At 43.3% G+C, this 25,520-nt stretch overlaps 4 protein-coding genes across 12 annotated transcripts in view; 2 read left to right on the top strand and 2 right to left on the bottom strand.

Moving 5' to 3' along the window:
* abi1a (abl-interactor 1a) overlaps positions 1-4,036 on the bottom strand; it is a 40,843-nt gene extending 36,807 nt beyond the window's left edge. For all 7 annotated transcript variants that reach the window (XM_079291993.1, XM_079291995.1, XM_079291998.1 and 4 more), the window contains exon 1: positions 3,845-4,036. In XM_079291993.1, coding sequence (XP_079148119.1) covers positions 3,845-3,961 — 117 coding nt within the window. In that variant the 5' untranslated portion in view covers positions 3,962-4,036. The remainder of the gene's footprint in view (positions 1-3,844) is intronic.
* A 1,336-nt stretch (positions 4,037-5,372) lies between these two features.
* acbd5a (acyl-CoA binding domain containing 5a) lies at positions 5,373-10,904 on the top strand. The gene is made up of 13 exons (XM_079292458.1): positions 5,373-5,444; positions 5,682-5,810; positions 6,097-6,217; positions 6,845-6,917; positions 6,993-7,110; positions 7,445-7,651; positions 7,740-7,913; positions 8,151-8,245; positions 8,334-8,535; positions 8,619-8,815; positions 9,196-9,255; positions 9,389-9,498; positions 9,587-10,904. The coding sequence occupies exons 2-13, from the start codon at positions 5,714-5,716 to the stop codon at positions 9,597-9,599; spliced, it is 1,467 nt and encodes a 488-aa protein (XP_079148584.1). The 5' UTR covers positions 5,373-5,444; positions 5,682-5,713; the 3' UTR covers positions 9,600-10,904.
* A 235-nt stretch (positions 10,905-11,139) lies between these two features.
* mastl (microtubule associated serine/threonine kinase-like) lies at positions 11,140-16,800 on the bottom strand. Of its 2 annotated transcripts, XM_079292591.1 has the most exons (13): positions 16,561-16,800; positions 16,243-16,380; positions 16,018-16,157; positions 15,842-15,930; positions 15,645-15,751; positions 15,397-15,550; positions 15,059-15,207; positions 13,826-14,830; positions 13,523-13,664; positions 13,384-13,398; positions 12,476-12,589; positions 12,228-12,329; positions 11,140-12,019 (listed from the first exon to the last, which is right to left on the bottom strand). In XM_079292591.1, the coding sequence occupies exons 1-13, from the start codon at positions 16,726-16,728 to the stop codon at positions 11,862-11,864; spliced, it is 2,481 nt and encodes an 826-aa protein (XP_079148717.1). In that variant the 5' UTR covers positions 16,729-16,800; the 3' UTR covers positions 11,140-11,861. The 2 variants fall into 2 exon arrangements, with proteins under 2 accessions (XP_079148717.1, XP_079148718.1); XM_079292592.1 differs by lacking the exon at positions 13,384-13,398.
* A 765-nt stretch (positions 16,801-17,565) lies between these two features.
* On the top strand, positions 17,566-24,051 carry LOC306794254 (ATP-dependent zinc metalloprotease YME1L1-like). Of its 2 annotated transcripts, none has more exons than XM_079292276.1 (18): positions 17,566-17,767; positions 18,300-18,419; positions 18,609-18,777; positions 18,906-19,007; positions 19,104-19,213; positions 19,330-19,480; positions 19,571-19,654; positions 20,101-20,274; positions 20,411-20,563; positions 20,656-20,788; positions 20,880-20,942; positions 21,304-21,416; positions 21,581-21,736; positions 21,876-22,027; positions 22,137-22,263; positions 22,545-22,618; positions 22,955-23,041; positions 23,134-24,051. In XM_079292276.1, the coding sequence occupies exons 1-18, from the start codon at positions 17,732-17,734 to the stop codon at positions 23,284-23,286; spliced, it is 2,157 nt and encodes a 718-aa protein (XP_079148402.1). In that variant the 5' UTR covers positions 17,566-17,731; the 3' UTR covers positions 23,287-24,051. The 2 variants fall into 2 exon arrangements, with proteins under 2 accessions (XP_079148402.1, XP_079148401.1); XM_079292275.1 differs by having other exon boundaries at positions 19,571-19,678.
* Positions 24,052-25,520: the final 1,469 nt, after the last annotated feature.

Below are 25,520 nucleotides of genomic sequence, written 5' to 3'. Positions count from 1 at the left end.
CGAACAGTGTGAACGATGCATGAAAACACTACTTCTGTATGAATCCAACTACAAGCAGACATTCTCCGTAACAGATCGGCCCGACCGGTGCGGACCGGTGCAGCCCCGGTCAGCTGAGGGGGAAGGAGGGACAGGTGGTGAGAAAGGATGCTGGGAGAAAAACAAGGCCACTCCGCAAAGAGAGTGGGCGAGAGAGAGAGAGAGAAGGAGAAAAAGGATAGGAAACGAGGACAAACCCAGAGAGACACAACTGTGTCAAGGAAGGACAAAACACCTGCTCTCTCATTAATTCACCTGAGAAACCTGCAGAGGACAGGTAGACCTACAGGCTGTATGAACAGGACAGGTAGCCCTACGAACAGGACAGGAGCGACCTGCGTTCACTACCAACACATCAGCACACGTTTCAAAAGACGGATCATTGAGGAGCAGAACCAAAAGCACAAGTGGGCATCGTGCTGGCTCAGCAGGTCACATGTCCTGAGGTTGCAACACGGCATCTGATCCGACCTCTCCGTCTGCCACTTTCACTTCCCTATTCCTGTATGTTTATTCAACCTGAAGTCCTGGCTATGACTATTTAGCAATCAATTGGCATTTTAAATTTAAAAAATCTAAATATTATTCCATACATTTTAACAGATTACATGATCATTGAGCGATTCACTTATCATAAAATGAAACATTAATTGCAGCACAAAATTATAATAATTCATATCAATCCGCTAAAATTATAAATATGTTAAAAGTAAATGAGGATGCTTTTCAGAATGTAATATCTAGACCTTCAAATTATCAATTACCGTAATTGCTTTCTCAATGAAATGTTAAAAAAGTGATAAAAATGCCAAAATGTAAAAAATTCCCAGAGCCCACAATGACATCGTCAGACTGCTTGTTTTGTCTTTGTCAGTACAAAACCCAAAGATATAATATTTACTTTCACACGACAAAAGAAAAGCAGCAAATCCCCAAAACTCCAGCAGCTAGATGTAACAAATAAATGAAATACATTTTCAAAATCGTTGCAAATTGATTTTCTGAATCGTTTTTTCAGCTCCACAAATATGAAATGCAGCTCGGGCACATCTGATAGAAGCTGAATCACAGTGTTTGTGTTGAACAATACAGTCTGCAGCCTCTCAGTGAGCTGCCAACAGGACCAGGTGGCCCACTCTGCATACAGCGCGTATGCGTCCTTGTCTCAGAGGTTAAACAAACCAACTTGCATCAATTAAACCAAAAGAATAATCAATTTCCAGGGGCAAGAATACATAAAACGTATTAAAATACAAAGCCCCGGATTACTCGGACTAATCTGATCTAAAGGGTGTTTCTAGGCTCCGTTATGAAGCCACTTCCTGACGCAGAGCGAAGGCATTTCCAGGGAGTCATTCTTCAGAGTCAACAGGAAACATAACTCTGACCAGTCGGCGTGTCACAGAACATACACACACACACAGGCGTGAAAACACACACACACACGCGTTAAAACACACACACGCACACAAAAGTCACTGTCAAGTTGAGAAAGTGGGGCAGTGATCTGTCTTTGGTAAAATAGAGCTTTCGCCATCTGCTGAGCTGAAACTCACACTCACAACACCACGGCCTCCATGACAAGAACCGGGAGAGGAGAAGAAGAAGAAGAAGAAGAAGAAGAAGAAGAAGAAGAAGAGGGGATGAAAACGTGAAGGAGGAGCGCTGAAAGGACGAGCCGATTCGAGCTGAGGCATGTTGATATGTGCACGGTTCACAGAGTGTGCACAGTATTTGTTGTGTGTTTCTATACAGAGACAGAGACAGACAGAGAGAGAGACAGACAGAGACACAGACAGACAGAGAGAGAGACACAGACAGAGAGAGACACAGACAGACAGACAGACAGAGAAAGAGAGAGACAGACAGACAGACGGAGAGAGACAGACAGACAGACGGAGAGAGACAGACAGACAGACAGACGGAGAGAGAGAGGGAGAGAGAGACAGGGAGAGAGAGAGACAGAGAGAGAGAGACAGAGAGAGAGAGACAGGGATTACGAAAAGTGCACTGTTAGTCTGACACTCGCTTCACACAAAGTGCCGAAAAGCTTAAAATCCTGATTTTTTTTTTACGTCAGCGCTTTGAAAACAAGATGCTGAAACAGAACACAATCCTAAAATGTGTTTGACTCGTGAGACAGAATAAAAGTCAGAGCCAACACTACTGTATATATCCCTACTGTATCTTTATCCACAGCTACATTCAAATGGATTTTACATCTCATTATTTTGGGTCCTAGTGGAGAGTTTTAGCTCATTATGAGCGAAATAGTATTTTTGGATCCTCTTCTATTTACCAACAGTGCTTTAAAAACACTAAATATCAGCAACAAACATTGGCTACTGTGGTCGGGACTCAACGGTATCAGCAGCTGGCCTTCAAAACTTACAAAATACTGTCACGCTGCAAAAGATTGACTCAAAAGTAAACATTCCAGCGTTCCTGCTTTTATACAGAGATCTCAACACAGTGTCAGGGTGGGGACATCAGTGTGTAACACCTTTATCTCATGTCCCAGCATGCAGTGGTAAACAAGATCCACAGCAAAGATTCCCACATGCACATATGTCACTATCATGATCAATACATGAATAAAAGAAACCTTCATTTTAGGGCTCGTGTGGGACAAAGACGACAACCTTCCCGCTCGGTTTAGTTTGCGTGGGTTACGACACAGAGCTTCAGAGCCTCACAAAGCCAAATCACCGGAGGAGGAACCAGAAGAACTGAATTACAGGGAGTCCTCTGGGAGTACAGCTGGAGAGGACACGCCCTCTCTGGAGCTGATATGGTGGCTCGTCTTCCTGCTCAAAAAAAACACCGTTTGTGTGTCACTCAGCTTGTTCTCGGGCTTCTTTTAGAAGTGGCTTACCACCAATATGTTGTGCTAAAAATAACAAAAACACATCCTCTGTGGTCACTGTGACACCACATTGAAGTTTCATTTTGACACATTCACATGAAGATAATCCTGCTAAAAAAAACATGACAAAATGAGCTCTGTTCCCACCAATAAGTTGAGAAAAATCAATAAATCAAACCTTTATTGACCGACTAACAATGGCTTTGCATTCCTCACTCGGCCTCAATGCAAAAACCTGAATTATCTTTAAATTAACTCTCCATTAAGTGGCAAAAACAAGAGGCATTTCATGCATATATTTTGCTTTAATGTGGCATTACAAGTTGTTTAATGGTTAAAGAATTATGCAGCAACAATAAACATTATGGGATGTCCACTGAGTGCTTACAAGCCCATAATGTAGACACTATAGACCTCCACTGTAGTGCTGCTGTAGTGTCCCAATGGGGACTTTTTGTGGTATCAAATGGTGAGTTTAATGACCTTATGGAATGTAATGGACTGCAATGTTAATATAATATTCATGTGGATGTTTAGTTTCCCCACTAATGTAGTTAAAAAAAATATTTAGGCAGTGTCGGCGAGAACTGGAGGAACTTGCTTGTTGGTGTCTTTTTTTTAAACAATTAAATAAATTCATTTCCAGCAGCTAAAACTTGCTGCTGTAAAAAAACAGGCGTTTTCCAAACCGACCCAGTGTGATAATAAAATAAATATAAATACAACAAGTAGACACACCCTTGGAATAAATGTGTATTAATGGGAGCAAACTAGATACTAGGTGTCTAAATGTCCCACGGTTTTGAATGCATCACACTGTTCCTGCAGCCCTTTGGGTGGAGGAGCTCATTCCAGCGTCTTTATCCACGTTTCCTGTCCCAACAACCCGATTCAATCCCGGGCGTTTTACGCGACAAAAGGCGGTAGTTGCTCTCTTACCTGCACATAGTTGGTTTCGCAGTAGTCTGCTACTCTGGTGAGGTTTTGGTAACTCTCCACGAGCGCTCTTTTACCGGCAGGAATCTCTTCCTCTAACAACATTTGTAGCTCTGCCATCTTTCTTACATCCCTCCTGCAGAGCCTCCCTTCTCTCTATCGCTGCCTTCCCTGTGATTGAAACGGCAACCAGCTCAGCTCTGCTTCAAAAAAAAGAGAAGAAAAATCCTCCGCCTGCTATTGTGGGATTCCTGCCCTCGCGCTGGCGTAACATCAATCCCGAAGATCGTCTGTGTTGAGGCGGAGGAGTCACTCTGCGGTGTAAAAGTGGGACCATATTGGAGCGCTGGATTCAAGATGTCTATGAGTTATACGAGTACATTCTTGGGAAATATTTTCACTGGGTGGGTCCATTAGAGTAAAAAACAGTAAATGTGAAATCATTATTTAATACCTAATTCTAAAAGTGACTGTTATACTTTGGTACTTTTAGTATATTTTGATGCCAATAAATTTGTACATTTGAGTGAATGATTGAGTATTCATTTGCCCTCCAGTCTATGCTTATCCTAAGTGCCATTATTATACATATATACCTAAATACTTAAAGTTTATTAAAGTTGTATGAGAGTATTACATACATGGACTTGGACCTCTGCATTTAACCCATCGTACATGTGGAGAGTATAGTCGGGGATCGAACTACCACAAGATTGTTGCTCTTTTGAAAACTTTGTATTGCTTTTTAAACCATGCAATGAACATAAAATACTTTATTTTAAAGATTAAATAGCAACAAAAAAGCCACGGTCACCAATGAATATTTGTAAATTATTATGGCCTCTACTTATGAAAGCAAGTTATCTTCTTCTTTTGTCTTCAGTTATACATGTTCATGAAATTAAGAAATACAATTCTTTTTTGGTCTTTGCATTGTGGCCAAAACAAACCTGAGGTATCTTTACATCTACCGTTACCAATTATTATTATGTTACTGATCCATTCATGATTAAATGCCACAGAATAATGAAAAACACATCACAATATCATCAAGAGCAAAGTGATGTATTCAAGTCTTGTTTTGTCTGACCAACAGTCCAAAACCCCAAAAATATATAAGCAAACCTTTATATTTGAGAGCTGGAACTTGGACATTCGACTGTCGAGTTGTGGTACTCGTAAATAAAGACACAGTGAGAGCTCTTTCTTTTTTGCCCCCGTCTGCCCATCACCCTTCCAACTGTAAAAAAAAAAAAACATGGATCCTGACTAGGGATTATGGGAAGTGTAGTTTTACTTATATCTGTAACCATGACGGGTTCATCTTATGAATTCGAGATAACATCGAAATATAGCACCACAAAAATGTGTATGTTTCACTTCTTCATAGTTTTCTGATTTATTCAGTGCACATTTGTCAATCTCTGTTGAGGCGGACGCGAAGGATTGTGGAGCTTGTAGGAAATATCGATATGCAGTAGGAAAGGAAACTACAACTCCCTTACGACACCTCTGTCTGGCTTTATTACACTGTTCATGGCGTCTGGTCGAAGGCTAAAGACGGGTCGCCTTCTGACAAACAGCTAGGTCGTTGGCTTTAACGGTAAGTGTCGGTTTTTAAGCGGTTTCCGTCGACAGGACAACCGTTACATGTTGTATTCAGCACAGATATTTGGGGTAGTTAGAGGTGTGTCGCATAACAGATGATGTGTCCTACATACACAACATCCTAGTGGTGGCTACAACAACAACAACAACTTGCAAGTTTGCCTCACGCTAGTTGCTAGTTGCACGAGCGCTGTCAAAGTCTGTGTTTTTTTTGTTCACTTCCTGTCTGCAGGTTATTTGTGTTGCCTGCCTCCGTGTGACACCATGGAGGTGGAGAGAGTCAACGTGAAGGATGAGAGGCGTCTGACCCTGCTGAGGTTCGAGGCTGCCGTCAGAGTGATCAAGAGTCTGGCCCCGGATGGTGAGTTCAGGAACGAGGCCAGATAAGCCAGTTGATGGCATCAGAACGGTGTCAGACCTAAGTGCTGGTGCAACAGCTTGTGCGATTTAAAAATAAAGGGGCTAATCCACTTTGCTTGCAGTGTGGGGAGCTTTTCCTCCCTGCTACAGGTCTACAGGTGAATGCAGAATCACCTGTGAATGTCTTGTGTTGTCTCTTTTCACAGAGGTATACAACAGTAGGAAGAGTGCTTAGAAAGTGGCTATTTTGCACACTGTCAGTGTGAAATGTCCTTTATTTCCCTCAGGTCCCTTTCAGCCCTCCAATGATATGATGCTCAAGTTCTACAGTTACTATAAACAGGCCACTGTGGGCGCGTGCAATATACCCCGACCTGGCTTCTGGGATGCGGTTGGCAAAGCAAAATGGTAATGAATAAAAGGAAATATACAACCAGTCAATGTGTTGTAATTGTAGCCTAGATGTGTACATATTTGTGTATTTAATCACACTGATCTCTGTGGTTCTTCTATTACTTACTTTCAGGAATAATTGGCACACGTTGCATGAGTACCACAGTCTTCAGTGTTGAAATTGATGTGTGCACATTGCGCAACCTGTTGCTTTTGTCCCACTTTGACTGTGTCGTGTTTTTGCACAGTGAGATCAAATTCCCTCCGCTGAGTTTTCTGACCAACAGCTCCTCCGCCTTTATTCTCGTGTTGTGTTCGGTGATCTCTGGACTCGAGGAATGTAACCTCTTACCCACTTTGCTGCACGGTTTCTCTCGTGGTCCCGTTGCACAGGGGGGGGGGGGGGGGTTGGATTTGCAAGTTTATCAGGAAATTGTACCAAAAAAAATCGTAGTCATAGAATAACTGTAGCTACAAATGATTTGTTACGTTTCTAACAAAGATTAACTCACATGAACTGGCCTTTTTTGACAAAGTTGAACCCCAATCTAGGCGCTTTAAACTTCTTGACTTGAGTAAAGTGATATGACAGGAGTAATAATAACAACAATAATACAGTTTCTGTTAAATTTGATGATTCAGGGACGCATGGAGTTCTCTTGGAGACATGGCTAAAGAAGAAGCGATGGCAGCCTACGTGGATGAAATGAAGCTGGTGTGTAACTTTTACAGAGGAAGTAATCTGTTTTATTGTACAGAAATAATAACAATTTGTCCGTGTGATGCGTAGATCCTGGAGGGGATGCCCATGTCGGACGAGGTGGAGGAGCTCTTGCGTGTGCTCGGCCCGTTCTACGAGCTGATTAACGAGAAGAAGAAGATCACACAGATATCAGACCTGAGCCCCGGTAGGTTTCAAGCACCTCCTTCCACTTTGTGACGTCAAAGAAACAGCATGCGGAGCTTAACCTTCCTTATAATTTGCCTCTTGTCATATGCTCAGCCCGTTTGACACGGTTTGCTAGACAACTGGAAGGCAAGTATATCCCTGCGTAGATCTGTAGATATCTGGGTGTAGTGGTAGAGTTTGGTATTTGTCTGGTGTTGTAGCTCAGATGCTTTTAATGCTTATTAGCAGTCATGTTGCGCATTAGTGGCACACAACGTACGTGAGGACCCTTAAAGGAAGTGTTGTGTTTTGGTATTCGTGGTTTTATAATTGGGTTCCATTTCTTCTCGCAGGGCTTGGCACGATGTTGAATTCAGTGACGTCGAAGAGCGTCACGAGGAGCATCGTCAGAACGATGGAAATGAACGGCACCCTGGAGACTCGTCCTGCCAGGCTCGAAGTAGAGGAGGAGGAAGAGGAGGAGGAAGAGGAGGAGGAGGAGCAGGAGGAGGAGGAGGAGGAGGAGGAGGAGGGAGAAGTGATACGGGAGGTCAGAAAAGGTAACAAAGTTATAAATACTGTGTCAGAAGATATTGTCAGAAAAACGTTTCGTTGACGTGCTTTTTCTTTCTTGCGGTTTTATTTCAGACAAGAAATCTGCAGCTTCTCAGCCGAATAAGAAGAAGAAGAAGGGTTCAGCCAGGAGACACGAGGCGCCGCTGTCCAACGGCAAAGTGGCCAACGGGGTCACGCACCTGACCAACGGGAATCACTCCAGGGACTCCCAGGAGGGAGAGACTCTGCTTAATGGTCACCACGCGGGTAAGGAACGCCGCAAACACGTTTAAATGGTCACTGAGGACTCTACTCGCCTCGCCCACGGCCTGCGGTGTAGCAGTGCACCATGTGATCAGATAATCTGCTGCGCTCCATTCCCAGTTTAACACTGCAGCTGCTCCTGGGACACTTTTAATGAATGTCTCTGTTAAAATGGCACACGAAGCTCCCGGATTCTTCCGTGTCACAATGCTGAGCTTTTTTTCATCGTGCTGATCTCAGATCCCGGTGATGAAGTGTCGGGCCCGAGCCACGTGGCCAGTGACTCTGACAGCGAAGTCTACTGTGATTCTGTGGACCAGTTCGGACAAGAAGAGGCAAGTTAACGACTTAAAGCTCCCGGTTTAGTGCGGAGGACTTAGCTCTCGCCACTGATTCATTATTAATGTCCATCTTTCCTCCCAGAGCTCAGAGCACAACCGCTCTTTAGACGACCTGGACGAAGAGGAGAACCACGTCCTGCCGGGTCTAGAGGAGCCACAGACGGATGTTGACGGCGCACTGCGGGGCATCAGGTGTGGAGGAGAAGATGGGGAGACCGGTGGAACGATGTCACAGAGACCGAACACAGACCGGCCGGACGGCTCTCTGGTCAGAAGAGGACGGGGTGAGCTTGTCCTTCTTACTGTGTTTTTGTGGTCTGCAGATACAACAGTCTGAAGAGGACACCCCGTGTCAATTCTCTTTCAGGCTCTCTTGGCGGCGGCTTTGAATCTCTGGCGCCCATGTACGGTGGTGGGGACGGGGACGGGGACCGCTGGGGAGGAGCGCTGACGCCCGGAGGGAGCCTGAACGAGCAGATCGTGGTGGCGTTGGCTCGACTGCAGGAGGACATGCAGAGCGTTCTGGAGAGGCTGCAGACCCTGGAGGCTCTCACTGCCAGCCAGGTCAGACCCGTCCGTCCTCTTAAGCCATGAACATGCAACAACAGGCCCAAAAGCATCACATTTACACTGAAACAACTACTTGTGACTCGGTTCTGTGTAAAGAGAGGGCAATATACGCGTCTCAACCACACTATTTTAATTTTGAATCAACACGACACGAATAAAATCCTTCATACATAAAATAGTTTTTATCACAGGGAATGGCAGAGAACACGGTCTATAAATAGCTGATGAGGGTTTTATGGACAGAAGATACGGGGTTTGTACTTTGACTTTGTAAACACTGAGGACCGATAATGACAAACATACTTTCATGTTTTTTACCTTTGACAGAAGTTTATGGACTTTTCTTTTCTAAATTTATTTCTTGCTCTCTGCAGGCGAGATCAGTGTCTCTGCCTCCAACGTATGCGTCCCCCCTGGTGAATAAGAGGAGTCAGGTAAACCTTTGAAGATACTTTTCTGTCTTCTTTTTAATCCGACACCAAAACAATGTTTCAGGTTTTCCGATCACCAGTGGGAATTAAACCGATTCAGACCTGTCTGATATGAGATCGTGCCGATTGTTTCTAGAAACCGTCCTGGTGGCCTTTCGACATTTCTCCCACCAGCTTGGCCTTCGCTGTTGTTTGGCCGTTCGTGGTGCAGTGGCTTATTCGCCTGTACCTGCAGAGGAGGAGAAGGTATTCTTTTACAGAATAATAAAAGCTTGAATGTGGAATTTAAAACTGCAATTCCCACTTTAACTCCTTCTTCAATGTTCTTTAACAGGCGGATCAACTGAACCTGCTCCCGTGGGCATCGACGATGAAGAGGAGTCCTTCACATGTCTTTGGTTGCCTTAGACTCACAGCCACGTAATTAGCTTTTGCACTATGAAGAGTGAAATGAGTGCGAGGAGGATACCGCTCCAGTGTGTTGTACTGTGGATGTGGAATCAAATAGAAACATGAATGTGTGGAGCAGCCTGTGACCGGGATCTTTGTCTCTGTAACGACTGCTTTGTGTTGAGAGGGGGGGAAACGTACACATGTTGTCAGCGTTTTGATCAACCTGAACTGCAGCAGCTTCTCCGTTACTTCCATAACTGAGGCGGCGGCGGCGGCGTTGCACATAAAATAGATGATACTTTGTTGTTTTGAGCGTAACGCTCGATGTGGTTATAAATTCTTACGATTATCTTTCATTAGTTGCCCAGAAAATGCTGCTATAATACAACTGTTGTGTAGTTTAGAAGGGAGGATTGAATGTCGTAATATATTGATGTGTGAGATTCTGATAAGTTAATATTTATTGCTTTTAGCAGGTTAGGATGAAGGCGCTGATGGCCCAGATTCCAGCCGTATAAATGAGGTTGAAGTAGCCGCTAATTGTTGCGTGTAGGTCAGACAGCGTTGACAGCTGTCCTGCTGCACATCAGTCTGTGCTTTACGTCACAGAAGTGCTGTCCGTTCATCATCGTTTCCAAAATAGAAGAAGTGCCTGAACATCATAAGGCACATTCATACTGTAGGTGGCATTATGGTTTTACATTCACAGATTGGAGCATAACTGTTCCAGCGCTGGACCAAATTAACATTAATCATACGACCTCGTGAGAATCTCAGCCGTCTGATTATCAACACTCGTCTGATTATTAACACTCGTCACTGTTTATACCGTCCAGATTTGAATCGGTGATGTAATATGTTTGTAAGCATATTGTGGAAAGATTTCGTGTGAGTGATATTAATCAAAGGTTTGCAAAGCAGTGAGGTCTGTAAATTGTAAACAATAGCTGTACAGTTCAGATTAAAATACAGTATTTTAACTGCATTTCCATGTATTAATGATGTAGAATACCATATAATTGACAAATGTTTGCGTCTGCAATAACACTAATATTTCTCAAGAGCAATTATGTTTTAATAAAGTAATTTACCTTCCTACTGAAACGTGCTGAGGCTTCTCACCTTCTCTGCCTGTGGACAGAGTGGTGTTTGCATGTGATGATCCAAGCCGCAAATAGTTTAAATATTTTAATTTGTCCAGATTATTTCAAAGAACTTGTTCGATATTTTTGGAAAACTTTGTTTGTGCGCTTTCTGTGTGAGAGCTGGATGAGAAGACATGCTACAGCTAGCAGACAGTTAGCTTAGACACTTAGACAAGAGTAAGAGTTGTTGATCTCATCTCTCTGTAATAAAGCAAATATTGCAACAAGTCTTAAACATGGACAGTTTAGATTTGTATCAAATAAGCCGCTGTGATGTTTGAGTTACCAGAAAAGGCACAAAGTACATCATGTTACAAACAAGATTTTATTTGTATTTTTTCTTAGAATAAAGATAAAATGTCACAAGCAGCTGTGAAGTTATCGAAAAGAACTTGTAGTGTGAAAAAGACGAAATTACAAACACAAGTGACATAAAAGCAGCAAAACAAACTTCTATGACAACACAAAGTACTCTACTCCAGAATAAAACAATGACACAGAACGTTAACAAGATTTACATATAAAATAGATTATTCATGAATATATTACCATGTTATTCAGCAGTATTGTACCCTTAAAGAGGGATTCAGGGGGCCCGCCCACCCAGTCTGCTATCAGCAGAAGAACATTACAATGATGAACAGTGCAGCAAAACATGGAGCGGCTCTGAGGCTCAACACCACATGAACGTACATATAAAGTTATCATTTAATCAACACTGCAACAGAAATCAAAGCTAAAGGAGCAAATACTATTCTGCTGGAATAAGATCCTAATTTAAGAGACATAACTGTGACAAAAGAATACTACCGTAAGTTTTAAAAGAAGTTTCTGCAACGCATCCTCGTCACTAACTGAGCAGTCAACAGATTCAGTTTGATGACCGGCGATTGCACATTAGTAAAATGTTTTTAAAAACAATATTATAACTTGAAGAGAAATCAGAATCCACATCGTTACTGCGTATTTATTTGTATAACGGATTTGAAATCTGAATTTCACGCGTCGACCGCTGCTTTCATAAAACTCAGCTGTTAAAAAAAAAAAAAACTAAAAGAAAACTGTGCAACTCTACAGACTGAAGCCGGACACGGCGATGTGCTGAGCGTTGTTTCTCGCATCGAAGTACGAGGTGTCGGTCTCGTCCTCTGGCTGAGGGATGAAAGGCATCGGCTGGTTCTGCAGGTTGTCCCAGTCCGAGCCCTCGAACAGGGGGTGACGCTTGAGTTCTGGCATAAATGATCAGAACACACAATTAGATGTACTGAGAACAGGTGGTGAAGCCAAGGACAAAAATCAGCATTTGATTATGTGACAATTCCCTGACTACAAATACTTAAAAAGACCCAATATTTATATTTCACTACTAGATGCCAGTATTTCTTACACACTGCTCCTTTAAATTTAGAGAAGTAAAAAGATGAACGTGGTCCTCACCCTTCAGACCAGCTCGTTTCATCATGTCCATGGTCAGGAGAATTTCAATGGCATTTCTTGAGTTTACAGACAGTTCCTCGTCTTCCTCAGGCCAGGGGATATCTAAACATTGTGGACGGTGAAAGAAGCAACAAAAGCATTACCAATACGTCCGGCATGTTGCTCATCAAGAGCAGGCTTCATTACATATTCAAGAGGATTTTGCGGTTTTATGTTTGGATGCGTCTGCCAAAGAAACCCAAACCCACCTCTGTTGAGAATATTCTGGAAGACCAGCTGAGGAGTCTTGTCGTTGAAAGGTGGCACGCCTGTGAGGAACTCGAAAAGACACACACCAAGCGCCCACCAATCCACCATGCAGTCTGGACGGAAGCGAAGAAAAGACACATTCCATAAAGCTGCTGCCTCTAAACACAACACATTCCCGTTAATACGTGTACTGCGGTGGCAGAAGCAGGGACTGAGTTAGGTTGAGGATGGAGGGGTTGAAGTCATGGACAGAGACTCAAGCACTTCATGAGATATGTTATTAACACATAAACCTTGATTTGTGTGCTAGCATTGTGGTTCTAAAGAAGTAATTGTGCCTCAAGGATTTTAAATTCATCACAACCATCCATTGTTGAGTTTCTGTAAAACCCTTGACAGCTGATGAATAAAAGCTGCCACACGGGATCCTCCATGTTCACTGTTCACGAATTCAAAGAGCAGCAATCACGCTACAAAATGGCATGGTGCTGACAGGAACCACTGCCCTCGGTGTGTTGAATGAATAGCAGCTTGTGCAATCAATAGGTTATTATTAGATGACATTTTGCTTAATGTCAAAAATAAAGCCAGCGCCATAACACATTCACCGTGTGCCCCGATGACCCAAAATCTGCAGAAAGATACGAGCAGAAAGACCCTTCTGTCCAGTTAAAAGCACATCAGCCTGATTCCACAACCGTTAATGTTGTTAGCTTGATGTTAGAAGACGATCCCATTTTATAAGCCTTTGTAATCACATTTTAAATGCTGCCCCCCCTTCCCTCTGATCAGGCCCACAGTTCGTTCACCAATCAAAGGGGAATCAGCTCATTCCCTCGAGCGTAGCAGCAGGCTGGGGCAACATGCAAGCTCGCTTGCACAAACAGCAACATCATGATAGACTTACCACACCGACAACTTCCTGAAACTCAAAGAGAACGCCGGTCACAAGGACTACAATCCATCCAACGTCAGTACCGTAACACTGTGTTGGGCTATTTTGGTGTTTGTGGAGGTGCTTGGAATTTTGAATTTCCTTATCTTACCGTGCGGTTTTCCCAACAGAAGCTCCGGAGCCAGATAGTCGGGAGTTCCTAAAATGTGTGCACCCACGACAGGCAGCGCACCCCGTCTGACGCTCTTTGGGGTCCTGAACGGGGTGTGAGAGGACGACATGGGCTGAGGAGTCTGGTGGGAGGAGGAAAGAAAAGGAAATGTGAAAAATGTAATTAAAAACCCTTCAAGAAATTACCTTTGTGAGAGTGAGAATGTTGGTATTTTTACGAGGAGTTCTACAACTGTGCAGCCGGCCCAGAACCTTCTTCTAAACGGTGTCCCTGCATGATCACCTGATAGAGCGAGCTGTTGGAGCTCGGCCTCGTCTGCACTGGCGTAGCGATGCCAGACGCAGAGTGGTGAGAAGCTGCGGTGGTGACATCCATGGTCTCGACAGAACCGACGCTAAACCGGGACGCCCCCGACAGGTTGGAGCGGTCAATGGAGCTGCAGTAGCTGCGGAAAGCTACGATATTCCGCGGCTTGAGGAACGACGGCGACTGTGCGACCTGATCGGGGAGCTGGTTGAGAAAGGAGCACTGAGATCCGATCCGGCCAACGTTACCGAGTTTGGGTGTTTCGGTGTTGCCAGCAGACGGAGTTTGTGGGAGCGATTCAGTGATGGACGTGTCTGTATTCCCCTCTTGCTCCGCATTCCTGTTTTTGGAACATTTGCTTGGCTTGACAGATGCCCGGCTGTCGATAGTGAGCGACGTTTCATGCATGGACCCGTCAGAGCCGAGGCTCAGGCTCCTGCAAATGTCCCTGTTCTCATCAAGTGGCGACGTGGACCTCGAATGAGACTGGTCTTTGGCTCCGTCTTCAAACACCTCCTCTGTCGGCTCCTCCAGCTCAGCGAACAGGCTTTTGGCCACAACAATCGGGCTGGAGCGCTTCGGGATCCGGTCTTCAGCTAAGCCGATCCCCTTGGCCATGAAGTCATCCATCTGGACGGTGCAAAATTTTCCAGTGAGGCCAGAGTGAAACCTCGCCGCCTCCTCTGGAATCTCGTAGCATCTCTCATAAGCGGCGTTTCTCTTCTTGGCTTGGATCTCACAAAGCTCGGGGCTTCTCTCCACGTCGGAAAATTTTCTCTTTGCAGACGAGGCCGACGGACACATTTCCTCTGGAGCTGTGGAAACAGACTCCAGTTGGTTTGCACGAGGCGTCTTTTCTGCGAGATGGTCTGGATCCGAGAGAGCGCTGGTGGCCAGCTTTAAGGCCATGTCCGCCCGTTTAGGCCCTTTGGACTCAGAGTGCCTTCTCCCCTTCTGTTCATTAGCATGTTCATTTTCTTTCTGAAGACGAAAGATAAAAAGGAAAATTAAAGTCACATAATGAAGGCAGATCATCAGCATCCAATCCAATCGTATCTGCTTACATCTACACAAAACTATTTGAAACTACATAATAAAATTAAGATTTTGAGGTGACAAAACTGGTGAGGACTCCCCTAATCAAAACATAACATTGTTTAATAGACTGTAAATGACATAACATAAAGTTATCGGTTTAAGATCACTGACCTCCACACACTCCCACAGTGGACTGATGCCACCTTCAGTGTCGGTGGTGCTGCCTGCACTCATCGTCTGAAACCTCTTCCTGGTCTTCAGCAGTGAGGGGGTCAGGTTTTTAGCCAGGTTGTGAGGGCTGAACATCATATTGTTGGGTCCTATAGAGACAATACAGACACAATGTTTCAACACACTTTCAATGCCAAGCTCTCACCATGAGTCAATGCTACGCACACGCCTTTTATAAAAACCAGTTGTTGCGTAACTCGTCATTCCACAACGGTAATTAATGGGCAGAGAGAAAAAAAAGAAGCCAAGATGTGCATCTCTTGATTAACTATAATGACCTGTTTTCCAAGGAACCGGAGAGTACTGCTGATCTTTTTTCCTCATCAAGGGAGAACCAAGAGAGCTATTCCTGTGTTTGATTTTGCCACAGGACATGGGACTGGACACAGCGGATGCGCTGCAGTGACGCTTGCTTTCTCCTGCAGGTGTATTCTGTGTTTGATTCAAGCAAAAAGGAAGAGTCATTATTCAACAGCGATGCATAAAGCATGCATTTCACCAGGCAGAATTATATTAATTCACTTACAAATCCAATGGCGCTGATTAAGGAGAGGACTTGACCCGGGGTGCGGAAGTAACCTTGTCTTGGTTGAGCCAAAGATGGAGTAGTAAGGATATCCATGAGACTCAGCTCTGATAGAGATGAAATAAAGGAAATGTTACAGACATTACAAGCGGGGATAGTCACAATTTGTTCAAGTGTCCAGCTGCTGGGACTCATACCGTGGTCAAGCTTGACTTTAGAGAGGCCGAAGTCGGTCAGTTTGATGTGACCTTTGTTGCATATAAGCATGTTGTCTGGCTTCAAGTCCCTAAAAAAAAAAATGTCCGGGTCACACAATACATCTCACCAGGCGGATAAATCAGTATTATACACATGAACTGACATTAAATTGTACCTGTGGATTATACCATGACGGTGGAGGTAGTCCAAAGCCAATGCAACCTCTGACAGGTATTTCACAGACATATCCTGGTCGAAGTACCCATAGATGTGAAGCAGAGATTTGACATCTCCACCAATGAGGTATTCCATCACCTGTAAGTCACATGCAAATTTAACTCAAGTAGTTACTTTTGATTTGTTGTGTGCAAATGTCATTATTTGGTATTCTTGGTGTTACCAGGTAGATATTGGTGGCTGTCTGAAGGGAGTAGAACAGGTGAACCACGAAGGGGCTTTTGCTCAAAGCAAGTGCATCTCTCTCTGCCTTCATCTGGCCCGTCATATTTTTGTCCACCATGTCTGCTTTCTTCGTCATCTAAAAGAAGAAAAAAAAAACACACATATATATATATATATATACATATATACATACATACATACATATATATATATATAGAGAGAGAGAGAGAGAGAGAGAGAGAGAGAGAGAGAGAGAGTAATTTAAACTATAATGAGAATCGTGAATTCAAAGTCGTCAAAGTCCAAATAAACTCACCTTAATGGCATATAATCGCGTATTGCACTTCTTCCGTGCAAGGTAGACTTTGCCAAAAGCACCGCGGCTGATGGGCTTCAAAACGGTGAAATCCTCGATTGAAGGCGGTTTAGGAACCTTCACCGACTTATTATTTGTACTAGAGTCGTGCTTTTCATCGGCGTCCATTTTTATGAATAAACGTTTGTCAATTGAGGAATTGGGTTGCGTCTGCAACAGCCAGCTAGCTCAGAGCAAACACTTGCATGTTAAAACAACAATCTCAGGTTTGTTTTGAAATTTTTTGAATTCGCTGCTCTTTGGGGTCCTCTACGTCCGTTCGATTTAGCTGTTCAACTACTTGCCTGTATGCAAATCCTAATATTATCTTGCTGTGGGCTGTAATTAAGTACCAGTTATTCATTGTATACGTCGAATTGCTGAATGTATTAAAATGTATCAAGATAAGGTAGCTAGTATGTAAAGATATTGTGTAGTATTTCTGTATTTATATTTTTGTATTGTATTTTGTTGCTTTCTCTTTATTTTGTTTATTTTATTTTGCTCCAAGCTGCTGTGTGTTGACATGTGTATTTCATTCATCAAATACTCTCTCGCTCTATCTATCTATCTATCTATCTATCTATCTATCTATATATATATATATATATATATATATATATATATATATATATAGATATATATATATATATATATATCTATATATATATATATATATATATATATATATATATCTCTTCATATTTTTATATTTTCGTTTTAATCAGGCAGTAAGGAACACACACACAATTGTGTAACATTCAAGCTTATTATCCCTGTAGGATAAATAACGGAAACATTTAAATAAGTAACAATAGTAATATTTCTGTCAAACATCTTTTTTATTCATCTGATTTGAGTAAACTTTGGCTGTTTGGGGTCCAGAAATTGACGATGTAATGACGCAAGATGCACCCGGTGGTAACTCCCGACATGACGTCATATTGTAGTCCATTTGACCCTCAGATGCCGGAGAATCCATTTGCAGTTTGTTAGCTAACGCTAATCTGCTGAAAGTTGTGTAACGAGGAAAACAAAAAGGACACCCCGCTCGCAGGAGGACTCGTTCTATAGAGGGACTCTCTCCTCACACAGCTAGCATCCTTCTAAGCTCCTACATTTGAATTTCATCATGTTTTCACTGTCAACGTCGTTTCAGCCACAGCAGGTGAGCCTGACTGGATAGCAGATTGTTTTATTTAGCTAGCTAATGTGTATTCTTCTGTCAACGTAGTTAGAAAGTCAGCGGTGTACGGAAAGGACTATTGTGGGAGGTGTTATAGCAATAACGAGCTCTGTCTGTCGTTGTGTGTATGTGTATATATGTGTGTGTATATATATATATATTCTGTTATGGTCAATGACAACCTAGCTCGGCTAACGTTAGCATTAACAAGTCAACGGTAGAGCTCTTCATAAGCAGCCCCCGCTTACGTCACGTTATCATAGTGAAGTGTTTCAGAGCATCTGCGGGGATTTTTTTACCTGATTTGATATATTTAGGTTTAAAGTAAATTGACATTTCAGGTTCAGGTTACACCACTGTCACACGTCTGACGTATGTGCACTGATGTAAGCGTCCTGACACCACCCTCCTGGCTGGAAGAGTTACATGAAATAAACATCAACTTATGCGAGTGTTGAGTCCATGCAGTGACAGAAGGTTCCATCGGGACTGTTCCTCTTTGTTTACATTCCAGATGATAGTGCCCATCAGCCAGCTCATCAATGCCCTCCACTCTCTGAAGAACTCGGCCACAGCTTCAGTCCAGACGCTGCACAAAGACTACATTCCAGAGCACAGTTCCTATCTTAAAGAGGTGAGACACGGATACATGACATGATCTCATGAGGGTACAAAAAGTATTTCAATGTGTTACCCTATTGTTCACTGTTTACATTGGAGAACATACAGTAAACAATAGCTTTGTCTTAAAAAGCCAAGCACATGCAATTATTGTCTCAGAAAGGTTTAGATAACTACTACTTTTGCCGTCCTCTCTCCGCAGCCGAGTGTGAGTCTGAGGGAGCTGGGCCTGTCGGAGATCCGGGTGAGTCAGCTGGACGAGCTGGTCAGCAGGTTGTTGCCTCTACCGGGTCCAGAAGAACCTCCTGCTGTTTCCTCCATATGGAGGTCGAGTCACGTTTCTGCCGACAGCTTCTTTCACAACAAGCACGGTGAGCGGCTCAGGCTTCCCAGCTTTCTCAGATAATCATACTCCTATGAAAAAATGTTACACATTTGTCAATATATTCTATCATATAATTATGTAAACAAACTCCTTTTTTTTGTTTTTGTCTGACAGGGTTTTCACACAGAAGGTTGGGAGTGTTCGGCTCCCATATACTGCACAGACAATACCACGGTCCTCTAAGAGAAGCTTGCTCCGAGCTACAATTCTTGCCTAGTAAGAAACAATACTTAACCTGCTGTGTGTAAGTTATGTGTATTAAAAGCTTGACATTTTAGGGTAGTGTTGATCGACGTGTGTCTCTATTTGTAGTATGGGTCCAGAGTCGGGGTTTCAAGACTCTCCAATCAAAGACCAGACGGACGAGGTCCAGTTATGGCGGTCCGGTGGAGTCAGAGGCCTACATGCCATCCTTCATGAAGGTCAGCGATTCTATCGGGACCTATTGAAAGGATCCGTGTTACCAAAATAATTACGGGCGGATTAGGAAGTGAAAAGGGGGGATTTTTGACCAACCAACTGTGTTTTCCCCTCACAGGGATTTCTTCAGAGGGAAAAGATACCAGGAGCACAGTCACTTGACCAGCTGACGAAGCAACAGAACCTTCCTGTTAACCAGCAGGAAGCCTTCAAGTCGGGTTTCACTGAGGGGTTCATGAAGTCTCAGGCCTACACTCAGAGAACACAAGGCATGTGGCTCACTTACTTAATTCAAGAAAGGGAACCTCATTAGGTTATGATTGACATGAAGAACTAATATTGGTGCTCTCGTTTTACAGACTCGCTGAGGAGAACCAGGTTGATCCTGTTGGTCCTGTTACTTGTTGGTATTTACGGCTTATCAAGAACCCCGTTTCTCTCGGGTAAAGGCTCCTTTTCTGATGCTGGTTTGTTGGTTTTTATTCTCTCGCATGCTTGCAAATCACCTCACGACCTCACATGCACCCTGCAAAGAGATCAAAGCCTCTCTGTGTTTTACTTGAGCCCATTTACAGCTGAAATATTTGATATTGTTTTTTAATGTGTACCTTTTTAAGGTAATACCTTACAGCAGCTGATAAGATATGAGGTCTCTCTTGCGGTGTGCATGTATAGTTTGACTGATTATTCTGCTGTGTAGTAATACTTTAATATCTATTTCAACTGTGTATGTTTTCATGGATGTATTTGAATGCATTTGGATCTTCATATTTACATTTGTGCCACAGTAAGGATGTTGTAAGCAGCAGTTATAGTCTGTCACTGTAAAGAAGCAGAAGGTTTTTCCGGCGTACTCTTACTGATCCGGTTGTGTTTTGGGATTTGACAGTGAGGTTCCGCACCACATCTGGTCTCGACTCGGCGGTCGACCCCATCCAGGCGAAGAATGTGACATTTGAGAATGTCAAAGGCGTGGAGGAGGCGAAGAATGAATTGAAAGAAGTCGTCGACTTCCTCAAGAACCCCCAGAAATTTACTGTTCTGGGTGGAAAGCTGCCAAAAGGTATCGTATGTCTTCTACACACGTGTCAGTTCTTCTGTTTTTAATTCTGCAGGAAATTAACGCACAAATGTGTCAATTGGTGTTGTCCTATATGTTGTTATTTTATACTAATTAGCTCCCGCTGTTCTCCTCTCAGGGATCCTCCTGGTCGGTCCACCGGGCACAGGAAAGACTCTGTTGGCCCGGGCCGTGGCCGGAGAGGCCGACGTGCCTTTCTACTACGCCTCCGGATCAGAGTTCGATGAGATGTTCGTGGGCGTCGGTGCGAGTCGAATCAGGAACCTTTTCAGTAAGTTTGCCGAACGTGAGCGAAAGTGAGCGACCAGTTGAAGGTGTATCCAAACAACTACAGTCCTGTTCTTCTTCTGTCGTGGTTTGCAGAAGAGGCGAAAGGTAATGCTCCCTGTGTCATCTTCATCGACGAGTTGGACAGCGTCGGCGGGAAAAGAATCGAGTCTCCGATGCATCCCTATTCTAGACAAACCATCAACCAGCTGCTGGCTGAAATGGACGGGTCAGTTTCTGCCTTTTTCTTTTTTTTAAACTGCAGAAAATGTGGCGATCAAGAAGTTTCACTTCTTCCACTCAATGTTGGTCTTTTACAGGTTTAAACCAAATGAAGGAGTCATCGTCATTGGCGCTACAAACTTTGCAGAGGCTTTGGATAAGTATGTTTACTACCATATAATTCTACTGGAACCATTTCATGCACACAAATAACAGAACATACTCTGTGTACATGTACACTATCGACTACACCTAGACAACAACTTTAAAGTCATACAATCATGTTTACACAGGAAGTGAATTAAAATGTGCTCGGCAGTGGTACGATTTCTCATTCTGGAATGATGGTGAATTCAAACCATAGCTTTGATTTCAGTATCTGAAAACATACTTAATACTCTTCAAAACTCATCATATTTCATGTAAAATAGTCAAATTGAAGCAGTAAAGTCATGTAATTTAGCAGAAAAGAAGAGTATTATGTGCTGTGAATCTTAACACTACTTTGCTGCTACTTTCCAGCGCTCTGGTGAGGCCAGGGAGGTTTGACATGCATGTTACTGTCCCTCGCCCCGATGTGAAAGGACGCACGGAAATTCTCAACTTGTACCTCTCCAAGATCAAAATGGACCCTGGTAGGTCTCAGACATCGAACGTTGGCTTTCTTATCCATTAAAACCTTTTTAAAAGCAACCGGAGCTGAAAACCTGTGAGAGAACCTTTGTTTGCCACGTCGGTAAAGGACAGCATTGTCTCCTGACCACTGGTCACGTCTTCCATTGTGTTTCCCTCTTCACAGCCGTGGATGCGGCGATTATTGCCCGGGGCACAGTGGGCTTCACTGGGGCCGAGCTGGAGAACCTGGTGAACCAGGCCGCCCTGAAGGCAGCCATGGACGAGAAAGACATGGTCTCAATGAAGGACCTGGAGTTCGCTAAGGACAAGATCATCATGGGTGAATATACACAACACCAGGTTTAGATCTGCTCTGCACCTCCTCGTTAGGAGACGAGAAGGATGTCGAGTCAACGAGGGAAAACGAGGACGGGAGTCGAGTGTTTTAAACTCTTTTATTTCTGTCCTCGGCACACCAGGGCCCGAGAGGAGGAGTATTGAAATCGACAAGAAGAACAAGACCATCACAGCCTACCACGAGTCCGGCCACGCCATTGTTGCCTTCTACACCAAAGATGCGATGCCCATCAATAAGGCCACGATCATGCCGAGAGGCCCAACTCTCGGCCATGTGAGCTCTTGTTATTTCGCACTCTCCTTACCGGTAACGCTTGTGTCACTTTCTTTTGTTAAAACTAAACCTCCACCTGATCCCTTCTGGCCTCGTCTCTGTCCTCTAGGTGTCCATGCTCCCGGAGAACGACCGCTGGAGTGAGACCAGAGCCCAGCTGCTGGCTCAGATGGACGTCAGTATGGGCGGTCGAGTAGCGGAGGAGCTCATCTTTGGAGACGAATACATCACCACTGGTGCGCGAATCCAATAAGTTCATGTTTTTGTGTCAGTCCTGTTGATCTACTCTATTGTATAACATTTTAAAAGTGTCTCAGAGCTGAGTCTGTACGACAAAAAACACATTTTGACAGATTAGTATCATTAAGATAAATACACTATTTTCATTGTTTCTGCTGGTATGAAACGAGACTTTATTCACAACTTTGATGACATTACAATGATGATAGTACATGTTTGATAGTCGTTTGTGATGTAGCGTTAGTTTCAATCTCCTCCTGTTATTGTGTGTTTTTAGGAGCCTCCAGTGACTTCGATGGAGCAACCAAAATAGCAAAGATGATGGTGACCAGGTTCGGCATGAGTGACAAGGTAATGTTTTAATTTGTACGGGTAATGAGGGAACATTCTTCACTCGACAGCGCTGCTCTCAGGGCTTTTATTGCTGCGGGGCGTGACCTTTTGTTTACAGTATATTCAAGTGTTTGCACAAATCGAAATGTTTGATGCGTGTCTCCATCAGAGGACTGGGACACTGATGTACTGTTGAGTTGGAATGAAAACCTGCAGTCCTCTAACATTAGTATAACCCATAATTACACCTAAGTCTGGACTCGGCTCATAATGATCAGTAACTACAAGTGACTCAGGCTTGAGAAGGTCTGTTGTTCGTTCAACCTAAAGGGTGTAATTTGGGTTTTGCTGCAGCTTGGTGTGATGACCTACGGTGACGTGACCAAGCAGAGCCCCGAGACGCAAGCTATCATCGAACAGGAAATCAGGGTGTTGCTGAATGTGAGTGTTCCCGCAGCGCTCTCAAATTTACTTTAATTTGCACGAATTTATCCATTTCTTACTCTCCCCCTCATCCTTCCTCTTCCCTCCAGGACTCGTACGAACGTGCCAGAAACATCCTGAAGACTTACAGCAACGAGCACAAGAAGCTAGCGGACGCCCTGCTGGCACATGAAACTCTGGATGCCAAAGAGATCAAGCTGGTGCTGGAGGGCAAATCACTGGAGCAGATGATACCTCAGTAGAGACTTTAGACTCTTGTATCATGTACATACGAAGCTGTGCAAACGACGCACGGGCCCTTTGGAGGCCTTGTATTTCATTTGTTTGTATTCCTCTTATTTTATCCATGTGAAGATGACACTGAAATGATGTTTCACCCCTAATTTTTGTTTTCATTTGTCTTGCATTTCCTATAGAGCAGACTTCTGGTTTCACAGCGATTTTTAAAGCAATCAGTGTAATGGGATGGAAATACATATTCTACTAAAGTTCACAAGGGTGTTTGAGCGGCTGGTTGTCCTTTCACTCTGAAGGCGGATGGTTTCTGTAGTGTTATGAATCGGTCATAGTCGATCTCATAATGAGGTTCTCAGGCAAAGGCATTCGACAACGCTCACAGTTAATCAAGATGAGATGAATGATTTCATGTACGTCTGTGTCTCATTTTAAATTTGTACAGACTGGTGAGCACCATAGGACCTTAAAGTACCTCAATCTAGAATGTACCATTTGGCTGTAGCACGGTACAGGTGGTACCGCTGTTCATATGTAGTTTATTTCTCAAACTGTCTTACAGTTGCATCGATTTTGTTTATTTAAGTGCCCAAAGGTGTGTTTTCTTTTTCTGAAATTAGTGAGGCCCTCATGCCCTATTTTAAGCTCACATGTAGCTGTTAAATGAGGGGAAATGTGTGTGTGTGTATATACACTATGTATGAGTGTAAAATGATTGACTTTGCTTCTGTTCGTTCCTTCTTGGAGCTCAAATAAAGGTTACTTTCACTCATGGATGTGTTCAGTTACTCAGTACATGACTCAAGGGAAACTGATATTAGCCACTTCAGATCAGAAGAGTGGTTTATGTAGCTTACATGGCTAATGTGTCAGCAAACAGTCTCTTATTTACACATGCAGCCGGGAAACTTCAGCGTTCATTTGGAGATGAATGAGATACTGTCTCAGTATTTATTTTCCTGCTGGTTCTCGGCAACTTGTGAGTGAAATATTTGGCTTTTTATCGTAAATTGCCAACGTCTGTCTGCTGGTAGGGGCTGCACAGATAACTCAGCTTTTTACACTAAACCGCTGCTACTGCTGGAAGTGAGATTGATGACAGCAGTGAGACTGAATTAAAAAAAGTTACAGATCGTCAACCTATAAGAAGCTCCTTAAAGCTGGGGGGGAACTGCTAAGTTGGTTTATCATTCAGTGACTCCTTTCACTCAGGTGGCACATTGTCAATTAGTTAACAGCCTTCAGTAATTCAGACCCCCTCACTTTCTTAGTGTTACACTAAAACAGTTTAAATGAATGTGTCCCCATAATCACAAGCAGACAGGATTTGATTTGTTTTATTCAAAAATAAAACAAGACACATCAGTGTCTTGTTTTATTTTTGCATTCAGACTTTTAATCCAGAACTGAGTTGAAGCACCTTTGATGACAGTCTCAAATCTTCATGGTATGAGAGTTTGAACACCTGGATTTGGGGATTCTCTGCAGCTTCTCTCAAGCTCTTCTCAGTTTAGATGGGGACCGTCGGATGACAGCTATTCTCAGGTCTTTCCAGAAAAAACGTTCGATTGGGTTCAAGTCCAGCTTGTTTCTCAGTCCATGAGTCCTTTAAGTGCAAAGGAGGCCATTGTGCTCTTGGGAACCTTCAATGCTGCAGAATTGTTTTTGTCGCCTTCCCCATCGCTGTGCCTCGACACAACTCCGTCTCTGAGCTTTGCAGGGAGTTCCTTCGACCGCACAGCTTGTTTGTTTGTTTGTTTTTGCTCTAGTATGTGTTGTCTGCCGTGAGTCCTTATATAGACAGGTGTGTGTCTTTCCGAATCATGTCCAATCAATTGAATTCACCACATGTGGACACCAATCAAGGTGTAGCAACGCCTCCAGATGATCAGGAGAAATTGGAGCCACCTGAGCTGAATTTCACAGCAAAAGATCTTTATACTTATTTATTTTTCTTGTTAATAATTTAGCAAATAAATCCTGTTTTTACTTTGTTATTATGGGATATTGAGTGATGGTGGATGAGAGAAATTAATTTAAACAATTTTAGCATAAGGTTACAACATAAAATTTGAGAAAGTGAAGGGCTTTACATATTTTCTGAATTCACTGTATAGTATAATATCAATTAGACTGGCTTTAATAAAGACTACAGTCAACACTGTCAAGAGACATTAATTCATCAGCATGCATGTATCTGATTCGTTGGCCATTGATATGTTGTTCTAGGGTTTCTTTGTTC

Source organism: Melanostigma gelatinosum (genome assembly GCF_949748355.1).
Source record: "Melanostigma gelatinosum genome assembly, chromosome: 20".
In the NCBI taxonomy this organism is placed as follows: domain Eukaryota; kingdom Metazoa; phylum Chordata; class Actinopteri; order Perciformes; family Zoarcidae; genus Melanostigma; species Melanostigma gelatinosum.
The sequence above is the reverse complement of the archived record's forward strand: the minus strand, read 5'-3'. Positions and strand labels throughout refer to the sequence as shown.